General features: G+C 47.0%; 1 protein-coding gene across 1 annotated transcript in view; it reads left to right on the plus strand.

The window, feature by feature from the left end:
* Positions 1–14,914, plus strand: part of LOC109866118 (methyltransferase-like protein 24) — a 60,635-nt gene that overhangs the window by 40,968 nt on the left and 4,753 nt on the right. Inside the window, exon 4 of the mRNA XM_020454659.2 lies at positions 11,623–11,848. Within this exon, the coding sequence (XP_020310248.1) occupies positions 11,623–11,848 (226 nt within the window). The remainder of the gene's footprint in view (positions 1–11,622; positions 11,849–14,914) is intronic.

The following is a 14,914-nucleotide window of genomic DNA, read 5'->3' on the forward strand; positions in this document are numbered from 1 at the left end:
AGGGGAGAGTTGAGGACATAGAGGAGGGTAGAGGACGGCAGAGGATGGTAAAGGAAGGTAGAGGAAGGTAGAGGAGAGTAGAGGACGTTAGAGAAGGGTAGAGTAAGGTAGAGGACGGTAAAGGGGGGGTAGAGGAGTGTAGAGGAGGGTAAATGGGGGTAGAGGATGGTGGAGAACGGTAGGGGAGGGTAGAGGAGTGTAGAGGACAGTATAGGAGCGTAGAGGAGGGTACAGGATGTTAGAGGAGGGTACAGGACATTAGAGGAGGGTACAAGATGGCAGAGGAGGGTAGAGAATGGTAAAGGACGGTAGAGGAAGGGAGAGGACTATAAAGAGGGGGGTGGAGGACCGTAGAAGACAGTAGAGGAGGTTAGAGGACGGTGGAGGATGGTAGAGGAGAGTAGAGGACGGTAGAGGAGAGTAGAGGATGGTAGAGGAGAGTAGAGGACGGTAGAGGAGAGTAGAGGATGGTAGAGGAGGGTAGAGGACGGCAGAGGAGAGTAGAGGACGGTAGAGGAGGGTAGAGGACGGCAGAGGAGAGTAGAGGACGGTAGAGGACGGTAGAGGAGGGTTGAGGATGGTAGAGGAGAGTAGAGGACGGTAGACGGTAGAGGAGGGTAGAGGACGGTAGAGGAGGGTAGAGGACGGTAGAGGAGAGTAGAGGATGGTAGAGGAGAGTAGAGGACAGTAGAGGAGGGTAGAGGACGGTAGAGGAGTGTTGAGGACGGTAGAGGTCGGTAGAGGAGTGTTGAGGTCGGTAGAGGACGGTAGAGGAGGGTAGAGGACGGTAGAGGAGTGTTGAGGTCGTAGAGGATGGTAGAGGACGGTAGGGGAGGATAAGGGAGGGTAGGGGAGGATAAGGGGGGGCAGGGGAGGATAGTGGAGGGTAGAGGACGATAGAGAAGGGTTGAGAATGGTAGAGGAGAGTACAAGACAGTATAGGAGGGTAGAGGTGAGGGGGGGCGGGGAGCAGGAATAAAGGGGTGGGAATGCGGCAGTAAACCTTTAGGGATTACCCCTCACTGTTGGCTGTCTGCCTGTTTATAGCAGGGTCAAAGGTCACATGAATTGGTTGGAGGGAAACGTATCGGATTTGTTATTGGTGACTGATGAACACACAGAGATACAAGTGAAATGCACACACATATACACACACACGCACAAACACACACATGACAAAGCTCCAGAGTAATACCGGTCCGTACCATATCTACTAAAGTTATTTATCCTTTTGTCAAAAACAGACACTTTTCATAATGTTACTTTTAGTAATGCCCACTCATGTCAATGTACGCTATAAAAGTACATCATATACTGTGTATATATATATATACCTGTCTGTATTGATCTAATGATCTGTGGGTTGGTTTTGTCTGCCACATTAGTTTGATGGACTCTTGTAATAGCCGATCAACAGGAGTATATCACCTCCCTTATCACTCACATCACAACTGTAGGAGAGAGAGAGAGAGAGAGAGAGAGAGAGAGAGAGAGAGAGAGAGAGAGAGAGAGAGAGAGAGGGAAAGAGAGAGAGAGAGAGATGGGTTAGTGAGAGAGAGGGGGGATGAGAGTGAGAGAGAGAGAGAGAGAGAGATGGGTTAGCGAGAGAGAGGGGGGATGAGAGAGAGAGAGAAAGAGAGAGAGAGAGAGAGAGAGAGAGATGGGTTAGCGAGAGAGAGGGGGGATGAGAGTGAGAGAGAGAGAGAAAGAGAGAGAGCGAGATGGGTTAGTGAGAGAGAGGGGGGATGAGAGTGAGACAGAGAGAGAGAGAGATGGGTTAGTGAGAGAGAGGGGGATGAGAGTGAGAGAGAGAGAGAGAGAGAGAGAGAGAGAGAGAGAGAGAGATGGGTTAGCGAGAGAGAGGGGGGATGAGAGTGAGAGAGAGAGAGATGGGTTAGTGAGAGAGAGGGGGGATGAGAGTGAGAGAGAGAGAGAGAGAGAGATGGGTTAGTGAGAGAGAGGGGGGATGAGAGTGAGAGAGAGAGAGAGATGGGTTAGCAAGAGAGAGGGGGGATGAGAGTGAGAGAGAGAGAGAGAGAGAGAGAGAGAGAGAGAGAGAGATGGGTTAGTGAGAGAGAGGGGGGATGAGAGAGAGAGAGAGAGAGGGGGGGGGGATGAGAGTGAGAGAGAGATAGGAAGTACAGAACATCATTAAGCGCGTTTTCCCTCTAATCGACCAGAGACTAACAGACCTGTAACTGGTGCCCAGATTTGGTCTTGGTCAGGAAAAGGTCAAGCCAACCATGATGAAATCTGGTTTGTTCCTTTCAGCATGGCTGTTCACATAACCTTTGGTCCCATATGTACGGAACTACCAGTTCCAGTGATATTTGAGGATACAAACTGTGGACAAGAGTATTTTATAGTGGAGAGAGAGACAGCCACGAAGCTATTGCACCATGAAACCAATGGGACCTTGCCACACATCTGGAAAGTATTGGAGGGAGGGAGAGGGAGAGAGAGAGGGAGAGAGAGGGAGAGGGGGAGAGAGGGAGAGAGAGAGATTAGGGAAACAATATAAATAGGTTAATTTCACTAAGGGGGCATTTTGAAGATGCACACAGGTCCAATCTTCAACAGTTCTTTATATGTGACCTCACACAACCTGCATCCTTCATAAAATAAGTCATAAATCATGACCATCCTTTTAGAGCACTTGATACACTACATGACCAAAATAATTCACCTGGTCATTCTGCGTCATGGAAATATCAGATGTTCCTAATGTTTTGTACACTCAAGTATGTGGACACCTGCTCATTGAACATCTCATTCCAAAATCATGGGCATTAATATTGAGTTGGTCCTCCCCTTTGCTGCTATAACAGCCTCCATTCTTCTGGGAAGGCTTTCCACTAGATGTTGGAACATTGCTGTGTGGACTTCCATTCAGCCACAAGAGCATTAGTGAAGTCGGGCACTGATGTTGGGCGATTAGGCCTGGCTCGCAGTCGGCGTTCCAATTCATCCCAAAGGTGTTCATTGGGGTTGAGGTCAGGGCTCTTTGCAGGCCAGTCAAGTTCTTCCACACTGATCTCAAAAATCTATTTCTGTATGGACCTCCCTTTATGCACGGGGCATTGTCATGCTGAAACAAGAAAGGGAAGAACAGAATTGTCTAGAATGTCATTGTATGCTGTAACGTTAAGATTTCCGTTCACTGGAACTAAACGGCCTAGCCCGAACCATGAAAAACAGCCCCAGACAATTATTCCTCCTCCACCAAACTTTATACCACTCCAGCCGACACTTTGCACTTGGTGATTTTAGGCTTGGGTGCAGCTGCTCGGCCATGGAAACCCATTTCATGAAGCTCCCGACAAACAGTTATTGTGTTGAGGCAATTTGGAACATAGTAGTGAGTGTTGCAACCAAGGACAGGCGATTTCTACGCACTACGCACTTCAGCACCTGGCGATCCTGTTCTGTGAGCCTGTGTGGCCTACCACTTCGCGGTTGAGCTGTTGTTCCCTTTGGCAGTTGACCGGGACAGTTCTAGCAGGGCAGAAATTGAATGAACTGACTTGTTGGAAAGGTGGTATCCTATGACGGTGCCACATTGAAAGTCACTGAGCTCTATGGGCCATTCTACTGCCAATGTTTGTCTATGGTGATTGCATGGCTGTGTGCTCGATTTTATACACCAGTCAGGTTATGGCTGAAATTGCCGATTCCACTAATTTGAAGGGGTGTCCACATACTTTTGTTTATATACTGTATATTATCATCTGAAGACGAGCCAGGATCATATCTAAGCTCCTCCAACCAAGCTCTGACGAATACAATAATAGCAAACAGCCCACATCAGCAGAGGAAACTGCGGGTAATAAAGTAAATCAACCAGGGTCGTGTTCTGAAAAGAAATATTTCAGGAGAGGTCATTAAAATGACATTAGAAGTTATACCCCTGAGTATCTCTCCCTCTTTCCTGTCCCCTGTCCGTGGCCTAGATTTCTCTCTTTCCTGTCCCCTGTCCGTGGCCTAGATTTCTCTCTTTCCTTCTCTGTCTGTGTCTGTGTCTCTCTATCTATCTCACACACACACACACACACACACACACACACACACACACACACACACACACACACACACACACACACACACACACACACACACACACACACACACACACACACACACACACGTCTGTGGATAGTTGGTTGTCATGCTGTAGCCAGGAATGTCTGGTATTTTATCCCCAGGAGAATTGTGTCCTTCTTTACCTAATAACCCCCCCCCCACCCAAGTCCACCCAACACTATGCTCCACTGCTGCAAATTAAGATCTGTCAAACACAAATGTTAAATATCATAGTGTGTCTATGCGTGCGCTACGTGCGTGCTGTTAAACGAGGCGTGAGTGGCGGTGCCCAGGCAGGATGAGCAGATGTTCTTTCATTGGCCAGGCGCATCGCATGGGGGACCATGGTGTGATTTCACACATGAAATACCAAGGACCCATACTTTACCCCCATCTCTACTTCCTTTTTCTCATTCTATCCATCCCTTTCCTCCCTCCCACCACTCTAGTTTTCTGTCTGTCTTTCACTCTCTTTCTGTTTCTCTGTCTCCTTTTCTCTCCCTCTATTCCTGCCCTGGAGGTGTAGCACACAGAGCAGAACTGCTGTGTGTTAATGGAGTCACTCAGAAATTCCCCTAATGCAGTCCCCAGTTCCATAGCCCTCATCCCCAGTCCCATAGCCCTCATCCCCAGTCCCATAGTCCTCACCCCCAGTCCCATAGCCCTCATCCCCAGTCCCATGGTCCTCATCCCCAGTCCCACGGCCCTCATCCCCAGTCCCATAGCCCTCATCCCCAGTCCCATAGCCCTCATCCCCAGTCCCATAGCCTTCATCCCCAGTTCCATAGCCCTCCTCCCCAGTCCCATAGTCCTCATCCCCAGTCCCATAGCCCTCATCCCCAGTCCCATAGTACTCATCCCCAGTTCCATAGCCTTAATCACCAGTCCCATGGTCCTCATCCCAAATCCCATAGTCCTCATCCCCAGTCCCATGGTCCTCATCCCCAGTCCCACGGCCCTCATCCCCAGTCCCACGGTCGTCATTTCCAAGCCCTTATTGTCCTCATCCCCAGTCCTACGGTCCTCATCCCCAGTCCTCATCCCCAGTCCCACGGTCATCATTCCCAAGCCCTTATTGTCCTCATCCTCAGTCCCACGATCCTCATCCCCAGTCCCATAGTCCTCATCCCCAGTCCCATAGTCCTCATCCCCAGTCCCATAGTCCTCATCCCCAGTATCATAGTCCTCATCCTCAGTCCCACGATCCTCATCCCCAGTCCCATAGTCCTCATCCCCAGTCTCATAGTCCTCATCCCCAGTCTCATAGTCCTCATCTTCAGTCTCATAGTCCTCATCCCCAGTCCCATAGTCCTCATCCCCAGTCTCATAGTCCTCATCTTCAGTCTCATAGTCCTCATCTTCAGTCTCATAGTCCTCATCCCCAGTCCCATAGTCCTCATCCCCAGTCTCATAGTCCTCATCTTCAGTCTCATAGTCCTCATCTTCAGTCTCATAGTCCTCATCCTCAGTCTCATAGTCCTCATCCCCAGTCTCATAGTCCTCATCCTCAGTCCCACGATCCTCATCCCCAGTCCCATAGTCCTCATCCCCAGTCTCATAGTCCTCATCCCCAGTCTCATAGTCCTCATCTTCAGTCTCATAGTCCTCATCCCCAGTCCCATAGTCCTCATCCCCAGTCTCATAGTCCTCATCTTCAGTCTCATAGTCCTCATCTTCAGTCTCATAGTCCTCATCCCCAGTCTCATAGTCCTCATCCCCAGTCCCATAGTCCTCATCCCCAGTCCCATAGTCCTCATCCCCAGTATCATAGTCCTCATCCCCAGTCTCATAGTCCTCATCCCCAGTCTCATAGTCCTCATCCCCAGTCTCATAGTCCTCATCTTCAGTCTCATAGTCCTCCTCCTCAGTCTCATAGTCCTCATCTTCAGTCTCATAGTCCTCATCTTCAGTCTCATAGTCCTCATCTTCAGTCTCATAGTCCTCATCTTCAGTCTCATAGTCCTCATCTTCAGTCTCATAGTCCTCATCTTCAGTCTCATAGTCCTCATCTTCAGTCTCATAGTCCTCATCCCCAGTCTCATAGTCCTCATCCCCAGTCTCATAGTCCTCATCCCCAGTCTCATAGTCCTCATCCCCAGTCTCATAGTCCTCATCCCCAGTATCATAGTCCTCATCCCCAGTCTCATAGTCCTCATCCCCAGTCTCATAGTCCTCATCCCCAGTCTCATAGTCCTCATCCCCAGTCTCATAGTCCTCATCTTCAGTCTCATAGTCCTCATCTTCAGTCTCATAGTCCTCATCTTCAGTCTCATAGTCCTCATCCCCAGTCTCATAGTCCTCATCCCCAGTCTCATAGTCCTCATCCCCAGTCCCATAGTCCTCATCCCCAGTCCCATAGTCCTCATCCCCAGTCTCATAGTCCTCATCCTCAGTCCCACGATCCTCATCCCCAGTCCCATAGTCCTCATCCCCAGTCTCATAGTCCTCATCCCCAGTCCCATAGTCCTCATCCCCAGTCTCATAGTCCTCATCTTCAGTCTCATAGTCCTCATCTTCAGTCTCATAGTCCTCATCCCCAGTCTCATAGTCCTCATCCCCAGTCCCATAGTCCTCATCCCCAGTATCATAGTCCTCATCCCCAGTCTCATAGTCCTCATCTTCAGTCTCATAGTCCTCATCCCCAGTCTCATAGTCCTCATCTTCAGTCTCATAGTCCTCATCTTCAGTCTCATAGTCCTCATCTTCAGTCTCATAGTCCTCATCTTCAGTCTCATAGTCCTCATCTTCATTCTCATAGTCCTCATCCCCAGTCTCATAGTCCTCATCCCCAGTCTCATAGTCCTCATCCCCAGTCTCATAGTCCTCATCCCCAGTCTCATAGTCCTCATCCCCAGTCTCATAGTCCTCATCTTCAGTCTCATAGTCCTCATCCCCAGTCTCATAGTCCTCATCCCCAGTCTCATAGTCCTCATCCCCAGTCTCATAGTCCTCATCCCCAGTCTCATAGTCCTCATCCCCAGTCTCATAGTCCTCATCCCCAGTCTCATAGTCCTCATCCCCAGTCTCATAGTCCTCATCCCCAGTCTCATAGTCCTCATCCCCAGTCTCATAGTCCTCATCTTCAGTCTCATAGTCCTCATCTTCAGTCTCATAGTCCTCATCTTCAGTCTCATAGTCCTCATCCCCAGTCTCATAGTCCTCATCCCCAGTCTCATAGTCCTCATCCCCAGTCTCATAGTCCTCATCCCCAGTCTCATAGTCCTCATCCCCAGTCTCATAGTCCTCATCTTCAGTCCCATAGTCCTCATCCCCAGTCTCATAGTCCTCATCCCCAGTCTCATAGTCCTCATCCCCAGTCTCGTAGTCCTCATCCCCAGTCTCGTAGTCCTCATCCCCAGTCTCATAGTCCTCATCCCCAGTCTCATAGTCCTCATCTTCAGTCCCATAGTCCTCATCCCCAGTCTCATAGTCCTCATCCCCAGTCTCATAGTCCTCATCCCCAGTCTCATAGTCCTCATCCCCAGTCTCATAGTCTCCATATCTTAAGTAGTGCAGAAAGGAAGAAGTGTTCTTCTTTGACTTTCAGAGACCTTAACTCACCATCACATTTGTGCTCCTTGTAACTGGATAGTGGATATGGTTTAACAGGTTGGAGGAGATATGGATGGTAGATGGAGAGAGAGAGGGGCAGAGAGAGGGGGGATAAGATAGAGGATCACTTATTACCCAGAATATGTGATCCTACATGGGATCAGGGATCATTAGAAGTGGTGATGGTGTTGATAAAGCTAAAATGACCATAGTCCACCCTTGTGTCATAACCCCCACCCCCGACACACACACACACACACACACACATGTTGTCATGACACCACGGTCAACAGGGAATCCGCTATAATCCCCATGTTTGAAGAACTGTTCTCTCTGACAGCAGCGGTTCTGTCTTTCCCTGCTTTCACCACACAGTCTTGTGGGACAGAGGATAACTACCTGCAGACACTGTGTGATAACCACCCTCTTCTATCAGACATGTACTCCAGGGAAGCAGACAGACAGACATGGCCTGCATCCCAAATGGCACCCTATTCTCTGTATAGTGCACTACTTTTGACCATTGCCCTTAGGGACCTTAACCTGTCGTTGTGCCCCTGAACAAGGCAGTTAACCCACTGTTCCTAGGCCATCATTGAAAATAAGAATTTGTTCTTAACTGACTTGCTGAGTTAAATAAAATTAAAAAAAATATAGATGATTATATATTAAAAAGGGAATAGGGAGCCATTTGGGACGCACACAGAGTCACCATGAAGGTACTTGGTCTTTTCCCCCATCCTCTCATCAAAACAGCAAGCCCTGTCATCTGAAGTATCTTTTGACTAAAACGATAGCGAAGAACAAGCCATTCTCCTGGTAGGGCCAGCTATGATACCATTAGTGGTTGTGTTAACTGAATCATTTAGCAGAGAGAGTAACAGAGATGTCTGAAGGCAGCATTTCCTTCCCTGCCTTTACCTCTCTCATCTCATCCCTGCATCCCCCTCCTAAACGCATGATTGTCTATGGGGGACCAGAGTAGCTCATCCATGAGAAATTAGCTTTGAGAGATACTCCCTGAGCCACAATTACTGTACAGAGATACAGCGAGCCACATCATGAACAACACACTCAGATACACAGAGGGAGAGGAGAGGAGAGGAGAGGAGAGGAGAGGAGAGGAGAGGAGAGGAGAGGAGAGGAGAGGAGAGGAGAGGAGAGGAGAGGAGAGGAGAGGAGAGGAGAGGAGAGGAGAGGAGAGGAGAGGAGAGGAGAGGAGAGGAGAGGAGAGGAGAGGAGAGGAGAGGAGAGGAGAGGAGAGGAGAGGAGAGGAGAGGAGAGGAGAGGAGAGGAGAGGAGAGAAAGAGAATCCTCTATGTAGGGTTCTTCAAAGAACCCCCTGTATATTGTTCTACCTGGAACCCTCTATGAAGGGTTCTGCCTAGAACACTCTGAAGGGTTCTACCAAGAACCATTTTATAATCTAACGGTTCTTCCTAGAACCCTCTATGAACGGTTCCACCAGCCTTATTAGCCTTTAAAATTGTATTATTTATGACAATATATTACATATATCATAATGCCTTTATTTGATGGCCTAGTTATCTCCTGGTTACAAGCCACATCAGGCCTGCAAGTCCCATTATGCTGGTTTGCAAAGTGATGGGCAATTCCTATTGGAATCCAGCCAGAGTTCCAGCCAGGATATCCAAAAGAGGAATTGTTAATCACCCACAACTTCCATTCAGTATGACTGCCAGGGTAGTGGAAATTGAATACTGAGACGACCTCAATCATCTAAACTGGAACAACCATCTCAGTAACGGTTGCAATAAATCCAACAGATTGGATTAGTTTAGAAAAGTGTGTTATTTGTCTTTGTATAGCATTACAGTTATTAACCAATCAATGTAAATGCAAAATCACAGATATTAAAGTAAAACAAACAATTCTGAAAATCTCCCTGCAATAAAACATGCTGGGAAATATTATATATGGTTCTGTGAAGAACCCTTATTTCCTTCCAAAGAATCAACAAGGAACCCTTTCTTCCAAAAACGGTTCTTAGGATGTTAAAGGTTCTAGATAGAACCATTTGCCTTACAAAGAACCCTTGTCTTCCAAAAAGGGTTCTTCTGATCAAAAGGGTTCTTGGTAGAACTCTATCCCTCCACAAATAACTATTTTGGCATAATTTTTCCTTAGAGTGTACCAGACAAGGTAAATGCTTTCTATGCTCACTTTGAGGTAAGCAACATTGAACCATGCATGAGAGCACCAGCTATCCCGGACGACTGTGTGATCACGCTCTCCGTAGCCAATGTAAGACCTTAAACAGGTTAACATTCACAAGGCCGCTGGGCCAGATGGATTATCAGAACGCATACTCAGAGTATGCGCTGACCAACTGGCAAGTGTCTTCACTGACATTTTCAACCTCTCCCTGACTCAGTCTGTAGTACCTACATGTTTCAAGCAGACCACCATAGTCCCTGTACCCAAGAACACCAAGCACGCACATCTGTAGCCATGAAATTCTTTGAAAGGCTGGTCATGGCTCACATCAACACCATCATCCCAGACGCCCTGGACCCACTCCAATTCGCATACCACCCCAACAGAATCACAGATGACACAATCTCCATTGCACTCCACACTGACCTTTCCCACCTGGACAAAAGGAACCTATGTGAGAATGCTGTTCATTGACTACAGCTCCACGTTCAACATTATAGTGCCCTTTAAGCTCATCACTAAGCTCAGGACCTTGGGACTGAACACCAGCCTCTGCAACTGGATCCAGAACTTCCTGATGGGATGTGCATGTGTGTACTCATGGGTGTACTCCCTGTTCACCCATGACTGCGTGGCCACGCATGACTCCAACACCATCATTAAGTTTGCTGACGGTGATAGGCCTGATCACTGATGACAATGAGACAGCATAAAGGGAGGAGGTCAGAGACCTGGCAGTGTGGTGCTAGGACAACAACCTCTTCTTCAACGTCTGCAAGATAAAGGAGCTGATCGTGGACAACTGGAAACGGAGGACTGAGCACACCCCCATGCACGTCGACAGGTCTGTAGTGGAGTGAATCAAGAGCTTCAAGTTCCTTGGTGTCCACATCACTAAGGATCTGTCATGCTCCACACACACCAACACAATCGTGAAGAGGCCACGACAACACCTCTTCCCCCTCAGGAGGCTGAAAAGATTTGGCATGGGGCCTCAAATACTCAAATAATTCTACAGCTGCACCATTGAGAGCATCTTGACTGTCTGCATCACCGCTTGGTATGGGGACTGCTTGGCATCCGGCTGCAAGGCGCTACAGAGGGTAGTGTGTACTGCCCAGTGCATCGCCCGGGTCGAGCTCCCTGCCATCCAGGACCTCTATACCAGGCGGTGTCAGAGGAAGGCCCTAAACATTTTCAAAGACTCCAGCCACCCAAGTCATAGCCAAGTTAACGTTACTTATTGTGGGTTTATTATTGCTTGTATTATTACGTGTCATTAGTTTTATATTGTTTCTCTATTTTCTTTCTCTCTGCATTGTTGGGAAGAGCCAGTAAGTAAGTATTTCATTGTTAGTCTACACCGATTTATTTTTCAAAGCACCTGACAAATAACATTTGATTTGACACACACCAGTTGAATCAACGTTGTTTCCAAGGCATTTCAATGAAATTACATTGAACCAATGTGGAATGGACATTGAAATGATGTTTGTGCCCAGTTGGAAAAGAGGGAAGAGAGAGAGGGGCAAAACAAGCCTTTGTCAGTCTTGAAAACAATCAAGAAGAAATCAAATATGTTTCTGCTCATATCCTCCCATACTTTCAGCCTTCCTCTGAATTATTAATTGAGCTGCTGAAGTGAGCAATACTTTTCAGCTCCATCAGATGTACAAACAGAAGTCCTTATACGATATGCCATATATAATTCTATCTGTAGCCATCCACTCAACCATCCATCAAATATGCTGTATATAACCTTTTCTCTCGGTCTCTCTCTCTTCCTCCCTCTCCCCTCTCTCTCTACCATAGGTTGGGTATGGAGGATAAGACTGTGGAGCGCTCTCTGGCCAGGGCGGGCTGTGAGGTGCACTGTTTTGACCCCAGCCTTAGGCAGGCCCACCTACAGGAGTCAGACATGTGGCTCCATCGTCTCTCCGTAGACTGGAGGGACCCCAACCCAGCCATCCCCGCCCAACGACAGCACAGCAACACCAAGAAACTGGCCACCATTCTCAATGACTTTGGACACAGACAGGTCAGAATGCACAGAGAGAGGAGAAGGGGTTTATGGGTAAAGGGAGATTACAAATGGGCCTATGTGGCCTGAGTCAGACATAACGAATAACTCATATATGGGATTATACCCAGAGAGTACACAGTGCCCTCCGTATTTATTGGGACAGTGAAGCATTTAAAAAAATGTTTGGCTCTATACTTCAAAAGTTTGGATTCAAACGATAGCTATAGGGTTAAAGTGTTGACTGTCTGCTTTAATTTGAGTGTATTTTCATATATTTTGAGTGAACCATTGAGAAATTACAGCACTTTCTGTTCATTGTCTTTTTGTACATTATTCACAATTCCTTCAGGATTATCCGTAATCATGGTAGCATCCACATTCATGTAGAAGTGTTCAGAAACATATTCTATTCTCATTTACAATAAAAGTGACTCCAAAATGGCACAATACATTATTTACCATTAATTTCTATTGGGCATAAATTAATCTGAAACACAAAATAAACAGAAAATAAATCCAACAAATTTGTAGAGTCATTTCGTGCTATCAATATCAGACTAAATACTTAACCTTTGTCTACTTTAATAGACATACAGTATATTTGAATTTGCTCAATACTTTTGCTCCCCTAAAATGTGGGGACTATGTACAAAAAGTGCTGTAAATTCTAAACCGTTCACCCATTATAGATAAAAATAGCCTCAAATTAAAGCTGCCAGTCTAATCTTTTGGAGTATAGAGTAATTATCCCAATAATGACAGATGGCACTCTATGTACATAATACAGTAACAACATACTCCACTACCAGCACCCAGCACTCAATGTACAGGACCTGTCTATTACAGTAAATCCTATACTTGACCACAATACACACAACCCATGCAATAGTCACTACAAAAGTCACCATAAAAACAAACCAAAATTACTTATTTTTCTCACCTCAACCAGAAAAGGCTATAAGAAAATGGATCTGTTCTCTCCTTATGAGCTGAGAGGTTGAACTTTAGTATGGCTTGTTGACTCCTGAAACTCTACTGCTCATCATTCATTCCTCCAATGTCTCATCTTGCGCTGGAGGGCAGAAAACTCACTTATAGTTATGGCTTTCCTCCTTTAAACATTAGAATTCAGAATATTAAGTCCCCCAGGGCTCTGTGTTCTGCCTCATCAGATATGGATCTGCATACAAGATCAACGACATCCACACACACACACACACACACACACACACACACACACACACACACACACACACACACACACACACACACACACACACACAAACAAACAACAAGCCAGCGGTGCGTGTGTAGAACGGGGACCTTCCCTAAATACAGCAAAAGTATGCATAGCATTCGGGTGAGAATAGAAGCATTCAGACGAGGGCCTACCGAGTGGCACAGTGGTCAAAAGCTGTGCCACTAGAGATACTGGTTAGAGTCCAGGCTCTGTCGCAGCTGGCCGCAACCTGGAGACCCATGGTGCGGCACACAATTGGCCCAGCGTCGACCCGTTTAGGGGAGGGTTTGGCTGGCAGGGATGTTCTTGTCCGCTCTAGAGACTCCTGTGGCGGGCAGGGATGTTCTTGTCCGCTCTAGAGACTCCTGTGGCGGGCAGGGATGTTCTTGTCCGCTCTAGAGACTCCTGTGGCGGGCAGGGATGTTCTTGTCCGCTCTAGAGACTCCTGTGGCGGGTAGGGATGTTCTTGTCCGCTCTAGAGACTCCTGTGGCGGGCAGGGCCCAATGAACGCTGACACGGTCGCCAGATGTACGGTGTTTTCTCCAACAAATTGGTGCCGCTGGCTTCCGGGTTAAGTGGGCATTGTGTCAAGAAGCAGTGCGGCTCAGCTGGGTTGTGTTTCGGAGGTCACACTGCTCTCGACCTTCTCCTCTCCCGAGTCTGTATGGGAGTTTCAGTGATGGGACAAGACTAACTACCAATTGGATACCACAAAATTGGGGAGAAAAGGGGCTAAAAAAATGTTTTATTATTTAATAAAAAATATTCGGGCGAGATCCCAGCTATACATCCTGTGGAAGGAGTTAGTCTTTGATGAGGACTTGAAGACGGTGATAATTCAAGTTTGTGGAAGTTGTATAGTGGAAAGGAGTTTACAGTTGATGCGAGATCAGTGCTGTAAAAAGGAGGTTTGGGTTGATACTCCCACACAGATAATCAATCTACCTCAACAGAATTCATCTGACTTAATTTATTTGTGCTGCTCTCGTTTTGTGAATTCTAACCTCTCACTGCATGTTCCAGAAGGCAGGGTACCTCAGTCTAATTCATCACTCTGTTTTTTCTCTCCTTTTTAGCATGAGCAACAGTTTAATCAGTGCAAATTTAAATCAGGCTCTTGAGCAGAATGCCAACAAGCCACGCACCGGCGCCTAGCATTAGCAAGTCCATGCTTAGAGGCGTCAGCCATTAATTCCTCTTTTGGAACCAGAAACAAAGCTCACTATACCATACAAATTAGTGTGGGAGAAATAATTAAGACGTGTGGGTGCGTGTTCGTGTGTGTCTGTGTCTGTGTGTGTGACAGATAAAGAACAGACCCCATCCCTGTACCTGCTTTAGATGCAAAGCAACACACACATCTCCATACTGGGATTTTTTAAATGTGAGTACACAGCGTGCTACAGAAACAACGGTTTATCTTTCTTCTCTCTGGCTTTGTGACAGAAGAATAGCACGGAGAACTGATGAGTCGCTTCTAAAGGTCAAAATATGCATTAGTTTGTGTTCCTTATCGGTGATTACACAGCTCATAAATGAGTCATACCCGCTCTGGTCACCATCAGAGGCTGTCTCCATGGGGATGAACACACCAATTCAACAGTCCTTCAGATATCATGCAAATTGATTTGCTTTCTCCTAATGCACAATAGAACAACAATCAGAGACACTCTTTCTGACAATCAGGTCACTTCTTAATGTCTCACATCCACACTGTCACAAGAGGGACACACAGCTTCCAACATGTGTACTGTGTTGTATCAAAATTGTCATAAACACATGTAAGCATTGTGACATATTTGGGCTCAAACTTGTTATCTTGTATTAATCAGCCAAACAG

The sequence above is a fragment of the Oncorhynchus kisutch genome, linkage group LG21 (assembly GCF_002021735.2).
Source record: "Oncorhynchus kisutch isolate 150728-3 linkage group LG21, Okis_V2, whole genome shotgun sequence".
NCBI lineage: Eukaryota > Metazoa > Chordata > Actinopteri > Salmoniformes > Salmonidae > Oncorhynchus > Oncorhynchus kisutch.